Source organism: Mus musculus, chromosome 5 (assembly GCF_000001635.26).
Source record: "Mus musculus strain C57BL/6J chromosome 5, GRCm38.p6 C57BL/6J".
NCBI classification, from domain to species: domain Eukaryota; kingdom Metazoa; phylum Chordata; class Mammalia; order Rodentia; family Muridae; genus Mus; species Mus musculus.
Genome location: NC_000071.6, coordinates 3,543,696 through 3,571,182, shown reverse-complemented (window position 1 = coordinate 3,571,182; position 27,487 = coordinate 3,543,696). Strand labels below are relative to the sequence as shown.

The 27,487-nt window shown below is 40.9% G+C and overlaps 1 protein-coding gene across 1 annotated transcript; it reads right to left on the bottom strand.

Moving 5' to 3' along the window:
- Positions 1-634: 634 nt before the first annotated feature.
- On the bottom strand, positions 635-27,350 carry Fam133b (family with sequence similarity 133, member B). Its single transcript, NM_001042501.1, has 11 exons — positions 27,236-27,350; positions 16,447-16,544; positions 13,361-13,439; positions 12,636-12,710; positions 12,490-12,522; positions 12,024-12,086; positions 11,485-11,577; positions 10,094-10,144; positions 6,856-6,942; positions 5,433-5,480; positions 635-2,196 (listed from the first exon to the last, which is right to left on the bottom strand). Exons 1-11 carry the CDS (start codon positions 27,257-27,259, stop codon positions 2,110-2,112), a joined length of 738 nt encoding a protein of 245 aa, NP_001035966.1. The 5' UTR covers positions 27,260-27,350; the 3' UTR covers positions 635-2,109.
- Between the last annotated feature and the right edge of the window lie 137 nt (positions 27,351-27,487).

The window sequence follows — 27,487 nt, the reverse complement described above, 5'->3', positions numbered from 1 at the left end:
TTCTCTAGTCTAACATGCCCTTGCACATTCAAGAAAAGTGACAAATGACCCAATAGGCTTTTCTGGCATGTGGATAAACATCAACTTTGAAAAGAAATTGTGGGGCTGGAGAGATGGCTCAGCGGTTAAGAACACTGACTACTCTTCCAAAGGTCCTGAGTTCAATTCCCAGCAACCACATGGTGGCTCACAACCTTCTGTAATGGGATCTGATGCCCTCTTCTGGTATGTTTAAAAACAGCTACAGTCTACTCATATAAATATAATTAATAAATTTAAAAAAAAGAAAAGAAATTGTGGGGAGGGGTGATATAAGATATCCTTCAAACTTTTTAGCCATACATTAGGTAACTTTTAAGCAGGAAAATTTAAGAAGCCTCCTAAGAAACAAGTTGTTCTTATTACTAAAAGCCTGAGTGAGGGTAGCCGGGCAATGGTGGTACATGCATTTAACACCAGCACTAAACAGGCAGAGGCAGGCAGATCTCTGTGATTTTGAGGCCAGCCTGGTCTATAGAGCAAGTTCCAGAACAGCCAAGGCTACAGAGAGAAATCCTGTCTCAAAAATAAAAACGAAACAAAAGGGTGCAGTTACCTGTGACCTGTGACCCAAAGGGAGATAAGAGCACAGCTATTTTAAGTAAAATAGCTATTTATTCAGCCTCTTTTCATGCCAAAATGTTCTGTGCATATTCCACTATAATTAGCATAACTTCTGAGACTGGCTAAACTGTCCATTGTTATATTTCACAATCAGATTATATAAAGTGTAAAATGAAAGTGAGTTATCAAGTCCTTTGACCCTTCCAAATCACTCAGCAGCTTCGAAGCACAAAGTCTTAGAGGACACAGCACAGAAGAGCAGCACTGTAGCTCTCACACAAGTTAACATCATCATCATCAACAGTGTCATCATCTGTTACTGATACACAAAGACAACAAACTTTTAAAACATGTGTTTACTAAGATTCTGGCAAGAGCTTTATGTAACAAGATACAGCATACCAGGCCTGCCACTCAACTTGTTTGTGGTAAAGTCTCAGCTTCAATATGAAGCCGTTAAAAACAAAAAAACAAAAGTCTTGCTTTTTACATGCTAAATATCTTGTAAGTGTGCCATTAAACATAGTTATGAACTTAAGACAGCAAGAGTTAGTTAAAAGCTAAACATTGCAGCCTAAACAAAATTTATACAAAACATAAAGTATCTATCACTGGCTATGTAAAAATCTCCTGACTGGTTAAAACTTGTGTAACACATGCGCTTTAGAATTGTCAGCTATCAAGCTCAGAAAGTACCTGCGTCTACTCAACAGTCCCTCTCCAAAGCCCAAGCGTAGTCAAATTGAATTCAAATGACACAACACAATGTAACCCTGAAAACATTCACTTATTATTGATGTGGAGGTAAATTCCAGAGCTTTGGGGGCTTTCTCATGCTGCAAAGGGCCGGGTATCTCTGGTTCATTCGAAGCAGCATACAACAAAGTCTAAGGATGTCATAACCTCAGTCGGGCAGGAATGACGGTGCCCAGCTCTGTCCTCCCAGGAAGCATGGCTACTGTGTCCATAAAAGTAGGATGTGTGAGATCAAAGGCACACTGTTCTGGTAGCTAAAGAGATAGCAAACCACCCCCTTTAAAAGCTCCTTCCCCAAGTAAATCAAAGTATACATGGGGAAAATTAAAATATACTTATCTACAGAGTAAGGATTCTGAAATATTAATGTAATCCCTACTTTGAAAATTTTTACTAGAGTCATCTCATTTTTTCTGGTTACATCTTAAAAGATGAATCCAGATTCAGTTTCTGTTGATTTATTCTTAAGTACTTCTAGTAAAAAATATTAGCTTTATTCCAGATATCTTAATCACTAGTATGACTGCAAAGTACTATCTCCCAGAGTCACCAAGCACTGGAAGAGGAAAAGGTGTTGAAGCAGCAGGCAACAATCATGGCCCTTCACACAGCAGAATCCAAGTGGCTACTGACTAGTCCAGGACAAGTCTAAGAACAAGGGAATTCATGCACGTTACTAAGTGTGTCGCAATCTTCACAGTTGAGCTCCTTTGACACTGCACTGGGTAAGGGTCCTGGTCTTCATGGACGCTACGGCGAGTCTGAGCTGGAGCTGGCGGCCTTCTTTTTCTTCTTCTTGCTGTGCTTCTTATGCTTCCTTCTCTTTTTGGCTTTGTCCTGTAAAGATAATTCCATGGCAGGCGTTATTACTGTGCCCACTTAAAACCATGCCAGTCAAGAGCACCTTTACTTCTACTTCTAAGCTACTTACTATAAACAACCACAGACACAAGCACACTAGGTAGGCCTTTCTAGAAAAGCCCCACCAACCACAACTATGGGGACGAGGAGTTCTTGCTGGGTCTCAAAGACAGGGAGAAAACCTCTTGAGTCAATGGTACATTAGCAGCTCCCAATAGAAACTTCTAGAGAAAACACTCTACTGGATAATGCTACCAATTGCTGCATCTCATGTTATACAGTTTCTAAAGGAAAGCTCTGGTACAGGAAAGACACATGCAACAAGGCATACCTGCTTTATTGAAATGGCAGGGTTTTAAGGACACAATGTGTTTAAGTTGGAAAACTATATTAGTTATTAATACCAATTCATTACTATAAAATACTGATATACTGAAAAGTATATTTTATTTAATAAAATGTGGTTGATTTTTTAAAAAAGATTTGTTTATTTTATGCATGTGATTACACTGTTGTCTTCAGACACACCAGAAGAGGGCATCAGGAGCCATTACAGATGATTGTGAGCCACTATGTGGTTGCTGGGAATTGAACTCAGGACCTCTGGAAGAACAGTCAGTGCTCTTAACTAACCTCTGAGCCATCTCTCTAGTCCCGCCACCCCCCCCCCCCTTTTTTTTTGAGATAGGATCTCATATAACCCAGGCTGGCCTTGAATATGCTGTCACCAAGGATGACCTTGAACCCCTGATGCTAGGATTCCAGGCCTACATCACAACATCCAGCCACATGCTTAACTTTTACAGGGAAATGGCTGCCTAGGAAAGTGGACTAAAGATTGTTAGTGGACTAAAGGCTGCTGGATTTTGCTGAGCTCCAAGTCCTCTGAATGCTTCCGCTGTAGAAGGCATAATTCCAAGAAGCAGATACTTGAAAAGAGGCTTGAGCCCAGGTAAGGAAGGTAGAGCTCCCTCTTGTCTGCTACTGCTACAGAAGAATTTTGCAGCTTGCCTGCTTGGGGTACTGTTGAAGATGGAGCCACAGCTTTGTGCATAGGAATAGCCAGCCCCCGAGAGCTTTCTGTTTAAAAGCACACACTTAAACACAATTTCACAAAGAAGCCAAAGAGCTTCAATTTGAGCACTTATTTACTGTAGTGCTGGCATAGGAAGCACCCACCATAAGTCCACTCCCACTGAGTTTCATCTACAGGCCCATGGGGTGGTCTTCTTTAGCTACTCACTCCATTCTCCACATATAGACTTCTCCTATTTCATACTCTATTCATTGCATCTTGTAGAACTAGACCATGCTAGTGGAGATGCTGGTAACAAATATACAGCACTACAAAGGACAAAAGTGCTGAAGTCAGTCTACACTAGACCTAGCCAAATAGTTTTCTAATCAATCAATCAATCAATCAATCAATCAATCAATCAAAGTACAGCCCAAAACAGCCACCCAAATTATTTTCTCACTCAGAAAAGAATTTCATGTAACTGTGGTCACAAAATACAAGAAGAGCTTGAGAATCATGCACACCCGAGTAAAGCTGCTGTTTCAGAGGCAGCCCTTATAGTCAGTTATAAAGTTCTAGGACACGGCTAACGTGGACATACAAACCAAAATGTCCTCAGTCTTTCTTTTAACTCTCAAGAAAGGGCCTTCAAAGGCCACTTCCAACACTTACACAGAGGACCCTTACAATACTTCACAGAAATGGTCTGAACTATTCTCTGAAGGTTATCAGCTATTTTCTTTTTTTGGCCTGCTTCTCATTGGATATATTCCCTTTCCTTAAACCCCCTTCTTTTCCTTCCTATCTATCAATTTGCATAATGGCAGGGCTGTTTTTAAAAGAATATGGTAATTAGTTACCCATTCCATGTTGCCACTTCCAGCATACTTCTCGTTACAGCTAATATTTTTAGAAATCTTTTATTACTCTAGGTTTGGCTGGCCTGTAAATAATTTCTTTTAGAAGACTGAGATAATCACCATATTTTATTATAACTTAAGAAAGTTAACCAGGGGCTGGAGATTTGGATCAGTGGTTAAGAGCACTTGCTATTCCTGCAAAGGGCCTATAATATCCAAAATAAATTCAAGACTACCCACTACCTTCCCCCATCAAAAGGACTTTCCAAACTGTACTAGCAGGCCACGTACACAGCCAGATAAAAAGCTGGCTGACTAAACAAATATAGAAACATAGTTTTAAATGGCCAAAAACAAGATCAACAGTCCCCTGCCCCGCCTCGCTCTAAAAAAACCACAAGGACAGACAAAATGAGAGTCACCCTATACAAACCAACCAATGTTTAAAAAGGTTATTGGCTAAACCATATTAAAGCAAGCCGAACTACCCTGGTGCCTATATCCGGCCCTTACAAAGGTATAAAAAGTGTGTTCTTTGTTCTGGGTCTCCTCCGGCCTTTGTGCTGAGAGGAGGTTCCCCAACATGTTGGATAAATAAAACTGTCATGTGTTTTGCAACGACGGCGGTCTCTGTGCTCTTTGTGGATGAGGGTCTTTTGACAAGCTACATCAGCTCCCAGCACCAACAGGAAACTCGAGTCACAGAGGATGCCAAGCTTCACACTGCACGATACTCATGTATACTCCCTCAGGCAGGCCTTGTACACGGAAAAGTAAAATGCACAGCCAGATATAAGTTGGAGCATATATGTGTGTGTTTAAATATGTAAATTATGTCATTTTCTAATTATATTTTTATTTATTTTGTGTGTTTTACTGCAATGGAGGTCAGAGAACAACTAGTATCTCAGAGTTCAAACTCAGGTTGTCAGCAAGTTCCTGTACACACTGAGCCATTTCATCAGTCCCTTGAACTCTTATTTCTTTTCTTTTTTTCCCCCCTCCAAAAATAGGGTCTCACTGTGTAGCTCTGCCTGTCCTGGAACTCACTATGTCGACCAGGCTGGTCTTGAACTCAGAGAGATCCACCTGCCTCTGCCTCTGCTTCCCAAGTCTTGGAAATAAAGATGTGCACCACTCCGCCCAGCTCTGAACTTCTATTTTCACAGTAAGATACTGTAAGGGGCCTAGGATGCTTGCTTCCCATCCTAAGACAGCTGGATTTTCTCCTATCCGGTAAGCAAAGGTGACAGACATCACATCTCCCCAGTACTGAATCCTTTCATTAATGAACAGCGGGCCTGCTGTTGTCTATAAGAAAATAAGATACTTGCTGTTGTTCTCTCACGCTCTTCACCGCTTTTCTTCCTTTTTGCTTGCACCTACAAAGTTGAGATTTTTGTGAACAGAAGACAAACATGGAATTTGTACTTAGTGCATTTTAATCTTATGCCCAATATATCTTATATGTCCAAGTCATATGTAGAATTTTTTGATTATAAAGTCACATTTTTATGACTCCTGTCATCAATAAAGTTTCAAAAATAAGAACAAAGCACCAACCATAACTTAAGATTGTAAATGTCTCTAAGAGCTGCCTTTAAGCATCAAAGCCAAGCCGTGGGAGTGGGGGAAGGTGTCGTGAACTCTAGGATAGGCAGACAGTGCCTGGATCAGAGCTTCAGCTTAGTCCCTCTCAGTATTCTACACTGCCAAACACGGACACTGCTCTCTATATAGAGCAGCGGGTTAAAATCCTTGTAACTGCGTCATTTGTATTTCCTTTTGATCTTTTAAAGGCTGGTACACTGAATTGAAATTAAATCCAAAGTTGCCAGAGCCCATGCATATTAACAAATATATTTTGTTAAGCTTTTCTTATTGTTATACTGGATAAATGTTAAATAAAACAGTCCTAGAAGTTAATAACTGCCAAAGTATTCAGTTGTCTGACATACCCGTTAGACAACTGTAAGACACAAACACATAAACAAGTCCTAACAATCTAAGGGAAAAACAGGATTAAAGGAAGAGACACAAACAGTAGACACTGTTTGCTTGCAACTGGTGGCAAAGATTTCTGAAGGCCACCTGTGAGGCCATCCAGCCTGAACTGAAGGCTCTATCTCCTGAGCTTATCATACACAGGCACTCACATAATCAAACACGATCTCGTCAGATTATACACTGGCATTTACTTTGGTTTCTTCTATTAGGGGACAGTTAGTGTATCTAGTTTATATTAGCTATGAGTTTCATTTCAAAGAGTATATAAAAACTTCAACGATGAGACAGATGGGGTAGCAGGTGTGACAGGTCCGAGGGCCATCAACACAGAACAAAACCAAAGAAATAACAAGGAGACTGGCAAAAGTCAACAAGGAAGACACAAATGTGAGAGAGGAGGGAGCTAAGGGACAGAGTAGACAGACAGCTGGGCAGGATAGGATGCCAAAGGACAGAAGCCCAGAGAAGCAAGACTCAGGAAATCAGCAACTTTGGCAATGCCCAGACTGCATTTAAGACAAAAGACAAACAGTCCTTCTTTTGACTTTAACCATGACTGGATCTCAGTCGACTGCATTATATATTCTGTATTATTATAGCTTCTTCCATGTACCCAGATGACTACATAATATGAAGAATCTGACATCGGAAAGGCATACAGAAACACTGCTAATTATCAAAGTGACAGTCAAGTATATCTTCTGGAAAACTTAACACTTACTCTGAAAAGCACTGCTTGTTTTTACTCACCTCTCCACAGTCTGACTCTGACAGCGACTCAGATGACAACGGTTTATCTTCGTACATCTTTCTCTTTTTGCTGAGACCTTTAGTGTCCTACCAAAATAAATAGATGTATCCTGATTTTAAGAATACTCTGCCAAGTAAACTTTGCAGTTCCCTTCCAAACTGAAAGGTTGAAGTCATGTGTGTATCTACTTGTCAGCACATGTGTGCATGTACAACAGTCAGAGAGTAGTAACGCTGGAAATCTATTCTCTCCTGAAACTTTGTGGTACTCAAGACTCAATTCAGAATGTGAAACCTGCACCAAAGGCATCACGAAAGCCCCCGAGTTATATTTATAATTCTTCTAATTATTACAAATCATCCATTTTTTAATTTAGAAATTTCTGAAAATGGTGACAATTACCAGGATTTCAGTTTTCAATTCTACTACAGCAATGCTTTTATTTAATAAATTGAAGCAACTCCATATCCATTTAGATCAGTGGTTCTCACACTGTGCCTTGTGACCCCTTTCGGGGGAGGTCATCAGAAGGCACAAACATTTATATTATGATTTATAACAGTAACAAAATTACAGCTATGAAGTAGCAGTGAAAATAATTTTATGGTTGGGGTCACAACAATATGAGGAACTGTATTAAAGGGTCTCAGCATTAGGAAGACTGAGAACCAGAGCTTTAGAAAATAATGTCTTCATTTCCTTAAATTAACAGATACAATTTTTAAGTCATAAGATGACGAAGACTTAGGTCTTCTGTATTTTAACCCCTTTGTTTCTACTTGGGGCTTCACCAGAAAGGAAAAACAGTGAGTAATTACCTCTTATGATTTAAAAGGATCCCTGTGTAATAACACTGGTATGTTTAGGGCATTATATTTTTAAAGATTTATTTATTTTACGTGTGCGTGCGTGTGCGTGCAGGTATCCACGGAGGTGGAAAGAGTCAGATTCCCTGGAGTTGGAGCTCCAGGTACTTGTTAGCCATGCTATGTGGGTGCCATGAACCTTGGGTCCTATGAAGAGAAGCAAATACGCTTAAGCACTAAGCCATCTCTCTAACTCCTACATTCACATTTTGAAAACATCCTAATTTGGGACAGCAAAATGGCTCAGAATGTAAAGAGCAGAAACTCACATAAAGGTAGGAGGGAGCCCACTTCCCAAAGCTGTTTTCTGATCCACACACACACCAAGGTACACAGCATCAGTCCCCCTTATCATGTGCACATGTGCATGTGCATATACACATTAAACATTTTTATAACGTACTTAGGGACTTAAGTAGACATTTTAAGAACTAAAAATCATGCAAACACCTCAGAAATGTAAATTGATGACGAACAATTTTGTGAGCAAAATGTTTAACTAAATTAAATATATCTACATTCTGGGAACCTAGAAATTACAGTCCTATATATGCATTAAAAATTAACAATAACACATAGGAACAAAACTAGTTAAGAAATACCCAGAGAGGCAGAGAGAGCTTAGTGATTAGGTGAAAGTGCTGCTAGTGTGGAAGGCCCAGGTTCAGTGAGCAGCACCTACATAGTGGCTACAACTGCCAGCAACTCCAGTTATGGAGTATCTAATGCCCTCGTCTGGCTATCGTGGGCACCAGGCATGTACATAGTGTATGCACACATACAAGCAATACGCTTAAACACATAAAAATAAATACAATCTTTAAAGTTAAGGGAGAAATATGCACTGTGGCAGTTTGTATTGCTGAAATCTGTAACTCACTGGTGGCTAGAGAGCTGGCTCATGGTTAAGAGCCTTTACTGCTCATACAGAGGACCCATTACAGGCAACTCACAACTCCAGTTCCAGGCGATCCTTTATCCTGCCCTGGCCTCCACAGGCACAGACCTGAACACACACAGTGCACACAAACTCACGCAGACAGATATACAAGTAAGTATATCTATACATCTTAAAAAGTGAAAATAGCCGGGCAGTGGTGGAGCACACCTTTAATCCCAGCACTTGGGAGGCGGAGGCAGCTGGATCTCTTGAGTTCTAGGCCAGCCTGATCTACAGAGTTAAGTTCCAGGACAGCCAGGGTGACACGGAGAACCCTGTCTCAAAAAACAAAACAAAAGAAAACAACTGAAAATAATCTAGAGAAATAAGTGAATGGACTATTGTAAGCAAAAGAAATAAACTTGAAAACATCAAGGATGTCAATAGTAATGCTGAATAAAAAAGCTAGTTCCAGCACTTGCCTCTATTTTGAAAAATACAATGCCAAATGTTACTATGAGTACATATTAATTCTAGTCAATATGAGGATGGCTGTTCTGAGTATGTGTGTCTGTGTATATGTATGAGATTCTATAAGTCATATTTGAAGTATTTAAAAATCATAATACAGCTGTTTCAGATTTTTTACTATGTGTTACGAAGTTTTAGTTGCACATATACTTTTCTGAAACATGAACGCTACCATTATTTTATAATGGCCCTGACTATCGGGAAATAATCAAACTATACATCAATCAGCATTAATAACAGAGAAGTCGCTGGGCAGTGGTGGCGCACGCCTTTAATCCCAGCACTTGGGAGGCAGAGGCAGGTAGATTTCTGAGTCTGAGGCCAGCCTGGTCTACAGAGTGAGTTCCAGGACAGCCAGAGCTATAATACAGAGAAACCCTGTCTCGAAAAAAAAATAAAAAAATAAAATAACAGAGAAGTCGCAGAGGGAATCATGCAGCCACAGCCACAGCCACAGCTGCTGAGGAGACTCCAGAAATCTGAAGCTAGCCTGGACAATACAGTGAGCCCCCATCTCATAAATAAATAAATTCATTACATTAATATGACGTGACATGCCATAAGAACAAAAGAAATCCCTGACATGAAAAGTGCTCACACACTGATCATCTCTCTCTCTTTTTTTGGGGGGGGGGGTTAAGACAGGGTTTCTCTGTTTCATCCTGGCTGTCCTGGAACTCACCTGCAGACCAGGCTGGCCTCGAACTCAGAAATCCACCTGCCTCTGCCTCCCAAGTGCTGGAATTAAAGGCGTGCGCCACCACTGTCCCAGCCAAAGCCTACAGCACCTGGTATTCCTAGGCAGTCTCCCATCCAATTACTAACAAAGCCTGACCCTGCTTAGCTTCAGAGACCAGACAAGATCTGGCGCCGTTCAGGATGCTATGGCCATAGACTCATCTCTTAAAGTTATTAAGTGCTGTATGACAGCCTACCTCAAGGCAATGTAAAAATAGTTACCTTTTCTCTTTCAGTTACATCCTTGGACTTCTTTTTCTTTTTTGAACCATCCTAAACAAATAAAAATAACTTTTAAATGTAGAAAATACAGTTTAAGTAAGTATAGCCCTTCCAAAAATTATTTGACTCCTGACTAATAAAAATTTACTTCAGTATCAGCACTTTATTCTGAAAATAAAAGATCAACCTATTTTATGCATATCTGCACATAAGACAACAGGCCTTTTCTCTTATGTCACTGAATAAGACCTATGTTCCCCTAAAACAATACCCATGTGTTTACTTTAGGGCTTTACGCCACTGCCTTTTGTCTCTGGTGGCCTCGTGCACTGGAGGTCTATAATCCATGTGGCTTTCTGCCATCCACCAATCTGACTGGCCTACCGTCCTTATCAGGAATTCTGCAACTCCTTTAGGTCTAGTGATTAACCTCTATCCTCATCCACGGGCTGAAAGGATTACATACATTAACCCTCACAGGTCTACACAGGTCCTACCACACAGCAGGCTTTTCATGAACACTACACTAGCTATCACCATCATTGGACTGCTGCCTTAAAGACATAGGAGATAACCAACAGTCTCTGAGGACTTTCTACACAAGAAATCTTCCTGGGGTGAGTGAAGCTCTTTCACAAACCACAATAGGACCTTTAGTTTCCTGAGGCCCCAGTGTTCCATGGGTGTCCTTCCTCTCTCATTTGGTATTGAGGACTGAACCCAGGGTCTCTTTCATGAATACCAGGCAAGCTATCACATTTCTCAACAGGAATAAACAAGTGTAACTAAAGAAGGTGCAGGTACTGCACGCTGTCTACCACTCAATACAGACCTGGCAACTGGAATCAACATTTTTATAAACCACTTCACACTTTTTAAAAAGACTCTTAGTACAGAAAAATTTACGTAAAAAAAAAAAAAAAAGAAAGCATACTGGGCTAGGCATCAAAAAGTAATTAGCTCAACTTCCAATGTGCTTTTTGTTTTGTTTTGTTTTGCCTAGGATTATAAATATTATTTTGAAACACTATCATGGAGACTTGGGAACATAGAAACATGCATATGAAGAAGGTACCTGCAGATACAAAGATGCTACATGTTCAGTATTAAATACACCAGTCAACTGGTGCAGAACCTCAAAGTACAAAAGTCAAATGTCGCTGGGCGCGGTGGGGCACCCCGTTAATCCCAGCACTCGGGACGCAGTGGAAGTGGGGGGGTCTCGGTGAGTTTGAGGCCATCCTGATCTAGGTCTATTACAGGAAAAAACCCTGTCTCAAAAAAACCAAAACTCAAATCAAATGTGCTCCTTCGAACTCAAGTGATGCTAGACAGAAGAGCAGACAGAAAGCGGGCACGTTTCCGCTCTCAGCAGCCCAGTGCAGCCTCACCTTGCTGTCTGAAGCCGAATCCGACCCCGAGCTCTCAGGAGACTTATGGCAACGGCTCTTCTTTTTCTTCCTTCTTTTTGTTTGTTTTTTATCCTACATAAAACATTTTAGAAGCATTTGCTTTCTGTTTCAGAATATAATTTATCCGTTTAACTAATATGAATGTAGTAATGACCAGAGCATAATGAAAGGACCAGCTTATGAACATATTTTCCTCGATTCATATTTGTAATGTAACATAATACTTTTCTATTTAAAGAGTCAAGTGATCTGAATTATATGCTTATAATTCCACCCAATGAGTCAAAAGCATTTTAGAATTTAAAAGAATCTATTATTTTAAGTGAACAAAGCAAACTTTAAAAAAAGAAAACACCAATATTTAAGCTCTCATCTCATTATTCATCTATGGTACTCTAAGTTATGAATAATTATTTGAAATAAAAATGTCAACATGTCTAGCAGCAATTTCACAACAGGAGTCCCTCTGACACTCAAGTAGACAGCAATTACGTGAAAAGCATCACAGCAAGCCTTACCTCATCTTCGGAATCTGAAGAACTGCTGGAAGAATCAGAGCTCGATGAAGAAGAAGATGAATACTTGACCAAGCACAAAACAATTAAAGCTTGTGAGATGCAGGAATTGGTTTCTTTTACTAAGTCTCTCAAGCACTTAGTGAACTCAATCTAGTGTCTAAGAAACAGATGCCATATTCATAGGATTTAGAAGCTAAAATATAAAAGTCTCCTCCCTCCCCCAAAAGCTCAACAAAACAACAAGTGCAGCAATGACAACACTGTCCTCAGTAGCAGCAGCAGAGACGTTACCAGGCTATGAGGACATTGTCACGTCTTTCATGTCAGAGAGAGAGAGAGACCTGTGGGCTGCGTGGTGAACCCACAGTCTAAGTTAGCGTTCGCATACAAGGAAAACCCAATCATTCTTACTTTGCTTTACAGGCCCTTAGCTGTAACATTTAGAAAATAGAAAACTTTTGCTCACCCTACCAGATTTCTTCTTTTCTTTTTTCTTTTTCTAAGTAGAAAAAAGCACAAGCCTGAATAAGTGGATGTGATTCTCAAATGAATTTATTAATCCATCATTATGAACCAATGATAAAAGTGACCATAAACAGAAAGTGGTGTTACCTGTCTTTTTTTGGATGAGCTCTCATTTCCACTTAATAATTTTTCTCTATGTTTTTCTAGTTCTTTCTTCCAATTCTGCAAAAAGGTTAAAAGGAAGACACGGTTACAACTCACCAAGCTCTCTCTACTCTTTACCACCACTCACCTACCTCAGTTTGCTCTTTTGAAACAAAACCTGCGCTCACTTTCACCTGTGTGCATGTTGTGTAAGATGTGCTTTGTCTGTGCAGCCCTGGCTGTCCTGGAACTTGCTTTGTAGACCAGGTTATCCTCTGAGTTTCCACCTTCTGAGTGCTGGGATTAAAGGTGTGTGCAACCACACCTGGGCTTTAAAAGACATTTGATAAAAGTATATGTTTCTAGTGGGTGGGCATGACACATACTGGTGTAACGTATGCTAGGGTGCATGTGTGGAGGTTCTCGGCTTCCATGGTTATGTTTTCTGAAGACCTAACTCAGATCACCGGGCTTTCAAGCCAGTGCCTTTACTGAGTTCAAGCCTGGTGCCTTTACTGAGTTCGTCTCTTATTTTCATAAGAAAGTATTCATTTACTCACAAACCTGCCTTCAAATATTTAACAGTAATATTCATAAAATATAGACCCTTTAATGACTAAAGTACAATGATCAAATTCTTGTCTTATTAAAGTGAAACATAAAATAGATTTTATTTTTATTATAAGGAAAAGATCAGTCTATTTCTTTAAGAAAGGCTATTTACAAACCTCATTCATTTTTTCTTCAAACTCAGCCAAAGCCTTGGAGCCCTTCTTTTTCTTTTCCAGCTGTTCCTTGACTTCCTCCCTTAGAACAGAGTGATAAATACAACATAAGTGGGCGAATATAGACAGGATGGCATTTTAAAAATATTATTTTAATATTGTAAGACTCCCTTTCATATTGATAGTTAAAAATTTCTTTGTTCACAATCGTGTAAATAATCATAATAAGGCCTACTGGGTGATATTAATCACTCCTCATCTAAACCTAGATTGCTTAAATATTATTTTGACTGACTCTCACAACAACCTAACAGGTACTTAACTTAAGTACTAAGACAGTAAGACATCTCTGGCCACAATTGTAAGCGCTCAGATGAGCCAAGTCAACTCTATCTTGTTCAACTGCTACATCCTACTAGTAAGACTATGAGATAAAAAACCTGACATGCATATAGAGCCTTGAAACTCCCTACCTTTTAGGACCACTGTCCTAAGGTGGGCATCTTGGAACTGGATTTTGGAGAGGTCTTACTATTCCCTTGTTAAGTGCAGCTAATTTTGCCTAAAAAAACTCTGTTATGTGTGAAGATATAGTATAGTTTAGGCTGAATATCTTCTTTATTTCCAGGAATGTGGAGTTGGAGGATGTGACAGCAGAGGCTGACAAACCAAATGCCTAAAGATAACCACCTGCTGGTCTGGCAATGTCCTATATGTGCTGTCACAACTCCCTGCTAAGACTTAAGTGTACCTTGTGCGAGTCTACTAGGAAGAGCCTTGAAAGCCATGCCTGGCCTCTTTAACAGTACCTCTGGTTGCCATTAGCAAGGTTATCTGCCAAGACTCCTGCGAGTGCTTTTATGAGTTACCCACCTATTGTCGTTTTAACAGCCTTCTGACTCACAGACAAAACACCTGTTGGAGCATTTCCCCTTTAAATTCCAGCCCCTCTTAACATGTTATGGCGAAAGTAACACTTTCTTTTGGAAACATTTCTGGAATGCTGCAGTGGTTAAGAACAAGACTTAACCACACTAGAGGAGGTGGACAGTGAGCTGGAAGGACTCCCCATAACATATGATAAGCATGAACTACAGTGGCCTGGATTCTAAGGGTACCCTACAGCTGGTGAGATGTCACTTCAGGACTGTAGTAACAGTAAGGATAGAATATTAAATAACAGTCCTGTAACGGGGACATCTCTTTACAGAACGAGAGCTGGGAACAACACTGTACACACTCCTGTTACTCTGCCCTGACCTCTAAGTGAATTTCAGTGAAGGACACAATCACTGCCACTGCTCATCTTAAATTAAACAGCACAGACTCTGCAAGACATTTTAGAGGCTAGGGAGGAGAGGGACAGGAAAGGTTTCCTCCAAGTGCTTTAGCTGTGCCAGTTGTCAAGTGTCCATGTTGTTTATGCATGTGAATCATATGTGCAAAACAAAGCACATGTTAAATGTTACTTTAAAATATTACCCTGAACAAAAATTACTTCTAGATGAATCAAAGACCTCAATGTGGAACCAGAAAGGCTAAAAGTGCTGCAAGAACATAGGCTTGGCTTACAATATACAGGAACAGAAAACAACTTTCTGAACGATCTCCCTTTGTCCAGGAATTAAGAGCAACAATCAACAAATATGCTGTTGCATATCTGTAGAGCAGAGGAAACAACTGAGTGAAAAAGCCCACCAAGAATCTCTGTCAGTTGTATTTTTGACAGAGGATCAATATCCAGATATACAAAGAAATTAAAACAAAACAAACAAAAAAAAAAAAACCAAGAAAACAAACAACAAAAAAAAAGGGAGTTGTGCCAGGCAGTGGTGGCGCATGCCTTTAATCCCAGCACTCAGGAGGCAGAGGCAGGCGAATTTCTGAGTTCGAGGCCAACCTGGTCTACAAAGTGAGTTCTAGGACAGCCAGGGTTATACAGAGAAACCCTGTCTCTAACAAACAAACAAAAAAGCAAGGAAGGGAGTTGTGCCACATAGGTAATAATGCTACCTGAAGGAGCCATAGATTATATAATGAAAATCTGAGTGCCAGGCATGCGCCAAGGGGACCGGAGAGACTACTAAAACAATACAGGTTATCGCCTCTGCCTTTGGTTGCCTCCCAGAACTTGAAGGTAAGACTCGAGCTGGAACTGACCTGGGAGACTCCTTTCTGGGGACTGGCTCTCACAGTATCTGAAGGTGCTGAGTGCAAGCCCCCAGGGAGAAAAGGCAGTGGTAAAGCCCATGAACCACAATGATCAGAGGGCATCTCCTACTGGTCCAACAGTGGCACCTTTCGCTTGGAGGTCGCCACTAGCTGTCTAATTGGACTTAAGGCCCATGTGGGAGGGAATTCATAATATTGCAAACATTGCTAATAACTTGTGGCTGTTAAGGTCACAGACTCTGTAGGAGAACTGAGTACTGCCATTTTCCTAATCCAATAAAATGTCTAACTACATTCTACATACGTACCCTTATATCCAGATTAGGGTAGCTCTCACCCTCAACAACCTCTACACTTAAGGGAAAATTATAGAAGAGTAGCAGAAAGATTTTAAGAGCCAAAGGACCAGGATGTCTACTGAGAGATAGTAGTGTTTTCTAGACATGACAAGGAAGCTGCACCCATGAAATCAATCAACAATATAGTTGCCTAAATAAGATGTGATTATGAAAACACAGGAAGCCAAGCCAACTTGAATGAGGAGGCTACAGATGCCCTAAGGGCAGAGGTAGAAAATGAGCATGAGTCAGTTTTCCTTAGGGGTGAACTTCCTGATAGGTCATCCAATCCCAAGTGGCCAGCCCTGAACAGATGTGCGCATGAGCAATATAAAATGAATTCAATTCAATAGGGTGCACATGGGTCTAACAAGATTAAAGAAGGTTCAAATTTGAGAAGGAGTAGGAAGGGAAAACAGACAGCTGGAGGGGGAAGAGAGAAGAATGGGAATTATGTAAATACAATACCCATGTATGAAACTCCAGAAAATCAGTAAAAATCACTTGTCATTTGGCAAGTGCTCAACAATCAATAAAGGCAGCAATGTTAAACTTATAAACAAGTAAACTGAGAAATACCAGGTAGGCCTTGGTCGATTCAGATAATCCTGGATTGTTGGTCCTGAAGACTGGATTGGACCCCTTGATCGAGCCATTGCTATTGGATTCATGTAGGCCTTAAGAAAAAAACAAGAATTAATTCCATTAAAATAGCTACTAAGAAAAGTCACTTATATCTAGCAGCATTATTATAAATGAGTACTATATCCAACTAACTAACCTAACTAATCAAGTTATTACAAAGCCAATGTAACCTACAAAGCCCTGAATGTTTGTGGGTAAGTAGCTCTTCCATGTAACACATGTTGCTAAGCTTTGTCAGACGCTGATGACTAATGACCCTCTTGCCCTAACACCTAGTAACCTGTGAAGGTGAGCACACACCAGGCTCACTGCCAAGGAAAGGAAAATGCTCTAACTTACTGTTACTTCTCCTACTCCACGAAGCACTGTGTCAATTTTACTCTCAAATTAACATCAAAATTAAATGATAATCAATAACAAAAATGAGGATTTCATAAAATGAGGCAATTCATAGTGACACATACCTGCAATTCTAGTACTCTGGGGCTAGAAGCAGGAAGATAAGGAGTGGCTACATGATATTTTATCTCAAAACAAAACCAAAACCCAAAATAATTTTTGAAAAATGTAAACTGTGTCTGGGTGCTTTGCCTGTATATGTCTACACCAAGCCCATACTGTACCTGGGGAGGTCATAGTTAGAGCCTCTGGAAACTGGAGTTACAGATGGTTCTGAGTCACTGCAGGACATCTAGGCCCTCGACAAGAACAGCCGGTGCTCTTAACACCTAAGCCATTTTCTCCAGACTTCCACCCAAATTTAAAATGTTCAAGAAAGGACATTACTAATCAAAGAAAAGACAACAACCCACAGAATGAAAAACCATCTGCAAACCATAAGAGAATAATGCCCAGGGTATATAAAAAGTCTCTACCACCCAACAACAAAACCCCTAATCATCTAATTTAAAACTGAGCAAAGGACTTATAATATTCTTCCAAAGTTACTCTGACAATGGACAATGGCCAAAAACACATGAAAGAATGGTCAGTGTCACTAGGAAGGCTATTATCAAAAACCAGAAAATCACAAGGACTGTTAGAAATAAAGAAATTGGGACCGTTTGTACACTGTTGGTGGGAGTATAAAATGGAATAGCTGTTGTAGAAAATAACTTGGATGCACCTCAAAAAGTTAAGCATATGACCCTCCAGTTGCCATATCCAGGTACTACATGTACCCAAAAGAATGCAAAGCAGAATAATGGAACATCGGTGTTCACAACAGTCAAAGGGCAGAACAAAACTAATATCCATCCATAGATGACTAGATAAACAAAACACACACCCCACTCAATTTCTAAAGAACCAAATTCTAATCCTGATCCCCTATTTGTGCTTTCTGGGTAAAGAGATGACAGACATGAACCAGATCTAATTTTCCATGATGCTGGGAATCACACTCAATGCTCTGAACCTGCTCGGCAAGCACTCTATCAACCAAGCTATATCCTATACCACGCACAAGAAATTAATAAAAAAATGATGCTCTCTCTGTATTTTACAGTTACTAGAGTAGGATAAATACACATTTCAGTGACCCCCTCCCCAAAAACACTGATGTAAAATAAAGCAAAAGTTTGTTTGTTTATAGTGATGGTTTCTGGCAAGGATGCTGATTTTCTAAAATCTGCTGCAGTCACAGAATCTGTTTTGTTTAGAGGCAGGCTCTCCCTAAGCAGCTGTAGGCTGTCCTGGGACTCTGAGTGATCTTGCCTCATCTGATGATAGCAACCATGAAGCACCATACCAGGCTCAGTTTCAACCTCTTGATCTTCATACTGAGTTTCCCCAAACTTAGTTCAAGTTGATAAATGTTCTTCTTTCTTCCCTCTATCTAAATAATAAGAACTCAGGCTAAACACACCTGAAAGCTCTAGAACAAAAAAGAAGCAAACACACTCAAGAGTGGTAGATAGCAGGAAATAATCAAACTTAGGTTGAAATCAATAAACTAGAAACAAAGAAAATACAAAGAATCAATGAAACAAAAGAGTTGGTTCTTTGAGAAAAATCAACAAAACTGACAAACCCTTAGCCAAACTAACTTAAAAGGAAGAGACAGTTCCAAATTAACAAAATCAGAAATGAAAAGGGTACATGACAACAGACACCAAGGAAATTCAAAGATTCTTTTACTCTTACTTCAAAACCCTGAACTCCACAAAATTGAAAAATATAAACAAGATAAATCATTTTCTTAGCACATTAACACTTACCAAAGCTAAATCAAGATCAGGTAAACAATCTAAATAGACCTATAACCCCCAAGGAAATAGAAGCAGTCATTAAAAGACTCCCAACAAAAAAAGGCCCAGGGCCAGATGGTTTATTGCAGAATTCTACTAGACCTTCAATACTCTTCAAATTATTCCACAAAATAGAAGAAACACTGCCAAACTAATTTATGTGGCCACAGTCACCTTGATATCTAAACCAAACAAAGACTCAACTGCGGAAGAGAATTTCAGACCAATCTCCTTATGAATACTGATAAAATATTTACAAACAATTCAAGAACACATCAAAAACATCATCCACCATGATCAAGTTTGGCTTCACCTCAGAGACTCACAGATAGTTCAACATATAAAAAAATCCATCAATGTAATTCACCATATAAATAAACCGAAAGGAAAAAAGGCTACATAATTATCTCATTAGATGCCGGGAAAGCCTTTGACAAAATCCAACACTCCTTCATGATAAAAGTCGTAGAGAGATCAGGGATACAAAATGCATAACTAAACACAGTAAAGGATATATACAGCAAGCCAATAGCCAACATCAAATTAAATGGAGAGAAACTTAAAGCAATTCCACTAAAATCAGGAACAAGGCTGTCCACTCTCTCGTTATCTACTCATTACAATACTTAAAGTTTTAGCTAGAGGAATAAGACAACCAAAGGATAGAAAGGAGATATAAATTAGAAAGGAAGCTGTCAAAGTATCACTTTTCACAGATGATGTGATAGTACACATAAATGACCCCAAAAATTCTACCAGATAACTTCTACAGCTGATAAACACCTTCAGCAAAGTAGATGGATAAAAAATTAGCTCAAGAAATAACACCTTTTACAATAGCCAAATATAACATAAAATATCTTGGTGTATGTAACTATAACCAAGAAAGTGAAAGACCTGTATGACAAGAACTTCAAATCTTTCAAAAAAGAAACTGAAGATATCAGAAGATGAGAAGGTCTCCCATACAGTACAGTAGGATTCACACAGTAAAAATGGCCATCCTACCAAAAGCAATGATCAGATTCAACACAATCCTCATCAAAATCCCAACACAATTCCTTACAGACTTTGAAAGAACAACACTCAAAACAAAACCAAACCCAGGATAGCTAAAACTATCCTGTACAGTAAAAGAACTTCTGGAGGTATCATCATCCTTGATTTTAAGATGTACTACCAAAAATAAAAATAAAAACCACATGATACTGGCATAAAAACAAGGCAGGCTGATGAATGGAATCAAACAGAAGAACCAGAAGTAAACCCATATACCTATAAATGCTTGACTTTTGGTAAGAAGTCAAAACCGTACAATGGAAAAAAAGCATCTTCAAAAAATGGTGGGGGCTGGTGAGATGGCTCAGTGGATAAGAGCACCCGACTGCTCTTCCGAAGGTCCAGAGTTCAAATCCCAGCAACCACATGGTGGCTCACAACCATCTGTAACGAGATCTGACGCCCTCTTCTGGTGTGTCTGAAGACAGCTACACTGTACTTACATGTAATAAATAAATAAATCTTTAAAAAAAATGGTGCTGGTCTAACTGGATGTATGAATGAAGAAGAAAGGAATCAAATCCGTATCTATCATCCTTCACAAACTCAAGTTCAAGTGGTCCAAAGATACTATTAGCATAAAACCAGATTCACTGAATCTGATGGAAGAGAATAGACTTGAACATACTGGCACAGGAGTTAACTTCACAAACAGAACACCAATGGCTGTCACTAAGATCGACAATTAATAAATGGGACTCATGAAACTGCAAAGCTTCTATAAGGCAAAGGACACAATCAAAAGGACAAAACAGCAACCTTCAGAGTGGGAAAGGATTTTCACCAACTCTGCATCTGACAGAGGGCTAATATCCAATATGTATTATTTTCAAGAAATTAAACAACAAACCAAATAACCCAATTTAAAAATGGGGTACAGATCTAAAGAGAGAATTCTCCAGAGGATTCTCTATTGCCCAAGAAGCTCTTTAAAAATGGTCAACATCCTTAGTCACCAGGGAAATGCAAATTACAACAACTCAGATTTCATCTTACACCTGTCAGAATGGCTAAACTCAAACACTCAAGCCACAGCTCAAGCTGATGAAGATGTGAGCAAGGGTAACAGCCCTCTATTCCTGGTTTGAAGGCAAACTTATATAGTTCTTTGGAAATCAATTTGGTAGTTTCTCAGAAAACTGGGAATAGATTGACCTCAAGACCCAGCTATACCTCTCCTTGGCATATACACAAAAGATGTTCCACTATACCATAAGGACACGTGTTCCACTATGTTTGTAGCAGCTTTATTCGTAATAGCTAGAAACTAGAAACAACCTAGATGTCCCTCAACCAAAGAATGAGTAAAGAAAATATGGTATATTTACACAATAGAGTATTACTCAGTTATTAAAAATAACAACATCATGAAATTTTCAGGCAAATAGATAGAACTAGAAAAGCTCATCCTGAATGAGGTATCCCAAATGCAGAAAGACAAACATGGAATGTACTCACTTGTAAGTGGAAATTAGCTATAAAGAAAAACCATTCTACAACTTACACACCCAAAGAGGCTAAGTAAAAGGAGGGCTCAAGGGAGAGTGTGTGTAGAATCTCAGTGAGAAGGGAAATAGATTAGACATGGGAGTGGATGGAGGGAGAGAACTGGGTGGGAGAGGAGGCATGGGTGGAACAGGAGGAATGGGGAGGATGAAAGGAAAGAGTACTAGACAGGGCTAGGGGGCACATCTCTGGGATGAGCTAGAAACCTAGGACAATGGCAACTCCCAGGAAACTATGAGGGTGCCTGTAGCTAGGACTCCTAGCAATAGGGAATATGGAGACTGAATCAGCCATCTCCTGTAACCAGGCAAGACTTCTAATGGAGGGACTGGGACACCAATCCAGTCACAAAACCTTTGACCTACAATTTGTTCCTACACGATGTGCAGGGGTTAAAATAAGCAAAATTTGAGGGAAAGGGCAACCAATGACTGGCCCAGTTGAGTCCCATGCTATGAGCGGGAGGGCACCCCTGACACTGTTAATGTTATTCTGCTATACTAGCAGACAGGAGCCTAACTGCCATCAGAGAGGCTTCACCCAGCAACTGATGAACACTGATGCAGAGACCACAACCAAACGTTAAGCGCAGCTTGGGGAATTCTGTGGAAGAGGGGGAAGAAGGATTGAAGAGGGGTCCAGGACACCACAAGAAATCCTACAGAATCAACTAACGTGGACTCATAGAGAGGGAACTGCCAATCAGAGAACATGTATGGGAAGAACCTACACATGTAACAGTTGTACAGCTGGGTCACCATGTGGGACTCCTAAAGAAGGAGCAGGGGCTGTCTCTGAGTCTGTTGCCCGCCTTTGGATCGGTTTTTGGTTTCTGGGTTGCCTTGTCTAGCCTCAATAAAAGAGGCACCCAGTCGTATTGCAACGTTGTATGTCAAGGCTGGCTCATACCCATGGGAGGCCTCCTCTTTAAGGAGAAGGGAAGGAAGAGGATGGAGGAAAGGGGAAACTGATCAGGATGCAAAGTACATAAATAACTTTATAAAAAAATAACAGGCTAAAGGCAATTACGCTTAGGTTAACTTTAAGGTCTCTCTTACTGCTTAACATTTGTTGTACTCTATCAACACTGTAAAAATGACCAACACTTCCACCTATGTGACAAAGGTGACAGAGCTGAGATTTCTCTGGCAGAGTAAACAATACAACCCCACCACTGAGCAGCAAATGCTAGGAATCGCTTCCACTAAAACAACACTGCCTAGTTACCTGGATGACCAGAAACCTTTGACATAAGTTTCTGACAAGCATGAAGGAATATTAGAATTTCTAATGTTAGGGATGTCTAGAAAAATTAAGACAAGATATGGGTATCCAATGCAATGAAGATACAGAGACACTGTGTATGTGTTTATAACCACAGGCTGACATGGGGTGCCTTCCTCACGTGCTCTCCACCTTATTTTTGAGATTGGGTTTCTCACTGAACCTGGAACTCATGAATTTAACTGCACTGGCTGGCTAGCGAGGCTGAGATCCTCCTGTCTCTACCCACAACCCCACGCTGAGATTAAAGATGCACACCGCTTTACCTGGTTTTTACCTGGGTTCTGTGGAATAAGTCCTCAGGCTTGCATGGCAAGCACTTTCCTAACTCATCTCCCAATCCCAGAACTTTTGTTATCTTGTTTTTATAAAAACATATACTCTCAATTAACAGAATTGTCAACTGACTAACAAAGCTGCTGATTCACATCACACAAACTACATCCACCACTTGTACAACAGTATGGTAAATATATATGACATTATTTTGTTAATTTAGGTGTATGTGTCTTTGAAGCCAGAAAGGAGCATCAAACCCTTGGAACCGGAGTTCCAACTGTTTGTGAGTTATGAGTGCTGGGAACCAAACCCAGGTTCTCTGAGAGAGTACCAAATACTCTTAACTGCAGTTACTTTAGAAGTACCCTAATGGTAAACATTTTAAGTTTAAAACTGTAAATTATTTCCAAAGAGTGAAACTATAGAAAAAGGCCATCCCAACTAAATTACCACAAGAGCAAAAAACGAAAACACCTAGGCCATCATCAAATTGGGATTCATGAAATATACTGAAGTGTATGGGCCTCCTAAGTGAAATACTATGTAGTCAGTGAAAAGTAGACTTTTAGTTTTTTGTGATTTGGAAAGATTTCCAAGGTTCTAAAGTGAAAAGGAAACTCAGTTGCAAAAAAAAAAAAAAAAAAATAAACAAAACAATAAGCCTCATAGTAAATAAATAACAAAATAGGAATACATGTAACACCAAATGAGGAGCTATCCCCTCAACTATTTTATTTTTGACTATGTGTATATGCGTGAGTGTGTGCACTAGAGTGCAGAAGCCAGTAGAGGACAGATGACAAGTCAGTGTTGCACCTCTTGGGAGCTAGAGTTAGAGACGGTTACAGACCATTTGATGTCAGTGCTAGGAACCATGTTCAGGTCCTCTTCAGGAGTAGGATGAGTAAACTGGTGAGCCATCTCTCCAGGCCACCCCCTTCACCATTTTATATGCTGAAGATTAAGTAAGTGAAGTAATCCACTACTTACTAACGGCTGGGGAGATAGATGGCTTAGCAGGGAAGAGCATTTGCTTCTCTTGCAGAGGATCTTGGTCCTCATGGCAGCTCTTAACTGGCTATAAACCCTAGCCCAGGGAATCTTACATCCTCTTTTGGCCTCTGGTGCCCAGTGCCAATGGCAATCAGAAGAGGGCTAAAAATGCCTTAGAACAGTTACTGAGAGGTTGTGAGATGCCATGTGGGTGCTGGGGGCAAATCTGTGTCCTATGGAAGAGCAGCCAGTGCTCTTGATCACTAGGCCATTGCACTCACCCAACTTGGTCATTTTAAATACCGCAGCCTTGACTGGAGATGCCTCAGTAAGTAAAAGCATGGGCTTCCAAGCCTGAAAGCTCTGTTTGTTCTCTGGGACCCACATGGTGGACAGAGAGTACTGACTCTGGAAAGTTGTCTCCTGGCACACACAACCCCACACATACACATACAAAAAATTAAAGTGTAATAAAAATTACAAAAACAAATACTTTTTGTAAGTCACATATTCATATTACATATGACTATAAATGTCTGTGGCTCCAAACTACTGTATAAGTTCAAGTAAAAGAAAATGATTTGATATTGTAACTCAAGGGAATACACACATGTGGAGACACCAAGAGAGCACTGCAGTTTGATGCTAAAGGGATGGGCAGACTCTGAGTCATTGCTCTACTTTTACCTAAAGAATGTATCCACAGGTTATCAAAAAGAATATGAAGCAAGCATCCAGAAAACAACAGGAACTAAGGCACTTTGAGCTTCAGCCCTTTACAGATACCAATGCAGGACTGTAACAAAAGTACTTTGGTCTTGCCAGATACTGGTAACAGGAGGCTACCCATGCGTGGGAGTGCAGGCAGGCAAGCTTTCACACATGCACAGAACTCTCTGTCCCTTCAAGTGTTCTGTGAACCCAAAGCTTCTCTAAGAAGGGCTGGAGAGATGGCTCATAGGTTAAAGTGCACACTTGTAAAGGACTCAAGTTCAGTTCTCAGTAGCTTCAAAGGCTGTAAGTACAACTTCCAAAACAAACAAACAAACTCCACAACAGAACAAAATAAAAATTACAGTTCAGGAGAGAGAGAGAGGGCTCAACTCACCAAAACATTTTTATACCCAAGTCTGAGGACCTGAGTTTGATCCTGGTAATCTACATGGTAAAGGAAAAATTCTTGCAAGTTGCTTGCTGGCCTTCATAAGCTTACCGTGGTAGGTGTGCACACAGACACACAAAATCAATAAATATGAATAAAGCCAAAACAACTGTTCAACACGAGATCTAAAGGGGTTTCTGTTTGTTTTTAATTTGCATCTATCTTTGTGTCCCTGTGTGTAGCGGTCACAGATATCACAAGAGGGCTCTGGATCTCCTGGAGCTGGCATTATAGTGGGCTGATGTAGGTACTGGGAACGCAACTTCAGCCCTCTGCAAGAGCAGCACAGACTAGGCCTCTGGCTCTTGCTTTTAATCCCAATATTCCACAGGCAGAGCAGGCACAGGCCAGCCTAGTCAGGTCAGTCAGGGACAAACACAGAGACCATCTCAAAACAAGCAAGCAAGCAAATATTAATAGGAAGGAAGAACGGAAGGATGGACGAATGGACGGATGGATGGACAGTGGCCTGTGCTCCTACTCTCCAAGCATTACCCCAGTCCTCTAAAGGATTGGTTGCTTTGCTTTTGTTTTGTTTTGTGTTTTTTAATCCCCAATCCTATAATCTTTAAAACCATGAGGGCATCACCAATGTAAGAAAAAGAACTGGATTGCCTCTCAATTTCTGGAGAACAACAACAAACGTCAGAACAGGTAGTATTTTCAGAGGCAGACACTCAAACTCTAGTCCTGGAAAACTATGGAGCTAGTAAAGAGAACAGTGATTGTGGTGGATTGAGGAGCAGGTGTGACTGAAGCAAAGTCTTTCAAAGTGGTGGCAATGCATCATAGTGGCTGATGTCATTAGTAACGTGTCTAAAGACACACTATGCACAGTATCATAGGATTATGTGATTCCTGAAAGATAACTGCACGTTCACCTGTATCTCTACGGTGGGGGATGTTGATGATGGAGAAGCTGTCTATGTGTGGGACCAGGATGTATAGGATAGCTGTGGTTTAAAAGTCCTGTTAAAAAGTGAGACTTTGGGGCTGGTGGTGGTGTGGGGGGCTGGGGGAGATATCAAGATCCATGAGGACTGAACCAAGTAGCAAATGATACAAGTTCTGGTCACAGTTTAAGCATCCTTACCCTGCCCTAAGTATTAGTTCTCCATTACATCTCCAACACCTCCCACCTTTTGATGTAATGTTTTCAGTCTTAGAATCTTTTAAGTGCAAACAAAATGCTACTAGAACATATTGTGCGATGACAACAGAACAGAACAGTACAGAGCTGTCAACACCCTCCAGTAAACGAGACTAATTTCATAGGTTTTGAAAATGCCTTAAGGAATGTGTAAATAAAAATTTCCAGTAAAATGAAAGTCTGGATTTCAGTAAGAAACTGTAATAATGTCTGTAAGCAAGCCTATAATCTTTAAAACAACGATAGCATCATTAATAACAACAAAACAAAACAGAAAAATCTCCAGGAATCAGGTGAGATGTGTCTGAGGACATTAATAGTCCAAGCACTATGTCGAACTCTGGATGCCCACACACATAGACCATTTCAACTGGTCTATTCTATTCTATTCATCTCAACTCCATTCATTCTACGGTCTCGTCCTGAAGCCAGGAGGAAAGTACATTCCTGCACAGTGCGAGCAAGGTTAGTGGCCACCGAGCTTCCACGACAGAACCACAAGAAACTAAAACGGACGTTTTTTGTTGTTGTTGTTGTTGTTTTTTGTTTTGTTGTTGTTGTTGTTTTTAAGACAGAGCGGGGAACACTGTCATTTCCCGGGCAGCTCTTTAGGTACCCACTCGCGTTCGCTTGGGCAGTTGCCTTTGTGGTCAAGCGGTGACTAAGGAGGACTCCCATTCCCACAGGTAGAAACTTGGGTTCAGAAGTCACTAACTTCCGAGGGCACTGGAGTCTAGAGTACCCCAAAGCCCTCATCCCTGTCCCCCACCCCCATCCCCGTGGTCCCGCTGCGCTGGGTCTGGGCCTCTCGGCACCGGCGGCTCCGGCTCACAGCCCTTACCGCTGCGGGGCGACAGGCCCCAGGGTCGGCCGAGCAGGACGCTGAGGACCGGCAAGGCGCACGCGCATCGCACGGCGCGGGGTCTCGGGGCCCCAAGTGCGACGCGGCCGCCAGCCCCGCCGCGACGGGCGACGGCTTCCGCTCGTTCGCCTGCCGCCCGGCCCCGCCTCACTGCTCCGTTTTCCCCGCCGAATACTCACCACGCGATTATCCCGTTTCCCCATGGTGGCCGGCTGAAGGCGCGGGAAGCCGCCGAGGGAGCAGGCCCGAGAAGAAGCCGAAGCGGCCCGCCGCGAGTCCTCTTACCACCTCTATGCCCCGCCCAGAGAGCGGCGCCCCGCCAATCCGGGGAGACCGTATGCGCCACGGCGCCCCCTGGTGGTGCGGAGGACAGCCCGGCGCTAGCGACCGCCTGCGGTTCCCAGGAGCTGCAGCAGGATTCCTGTGACCCA

Coding starts and splice junctions, on each gene's coding strand:
- Fam133b (NM_001042501.1), bottom strand. CDS start 27,259: ATGGGGAAACGGGATAATCGCGTG. Junction 13,440..16,446: donor AATCGACCAAGGCCTACCTG/GTATTTCTCAGT, acceptor CTCTGTTCTAAG/GGAGGAAGTCAAGGAACAGC. Junction 6,943..10,093: donor ATGTAACTGAAAGAGAAAAG/GTAACTATTTTT, acceptor TTATTTTGGTAG/GACACTAAAGGTCTCAGCAA.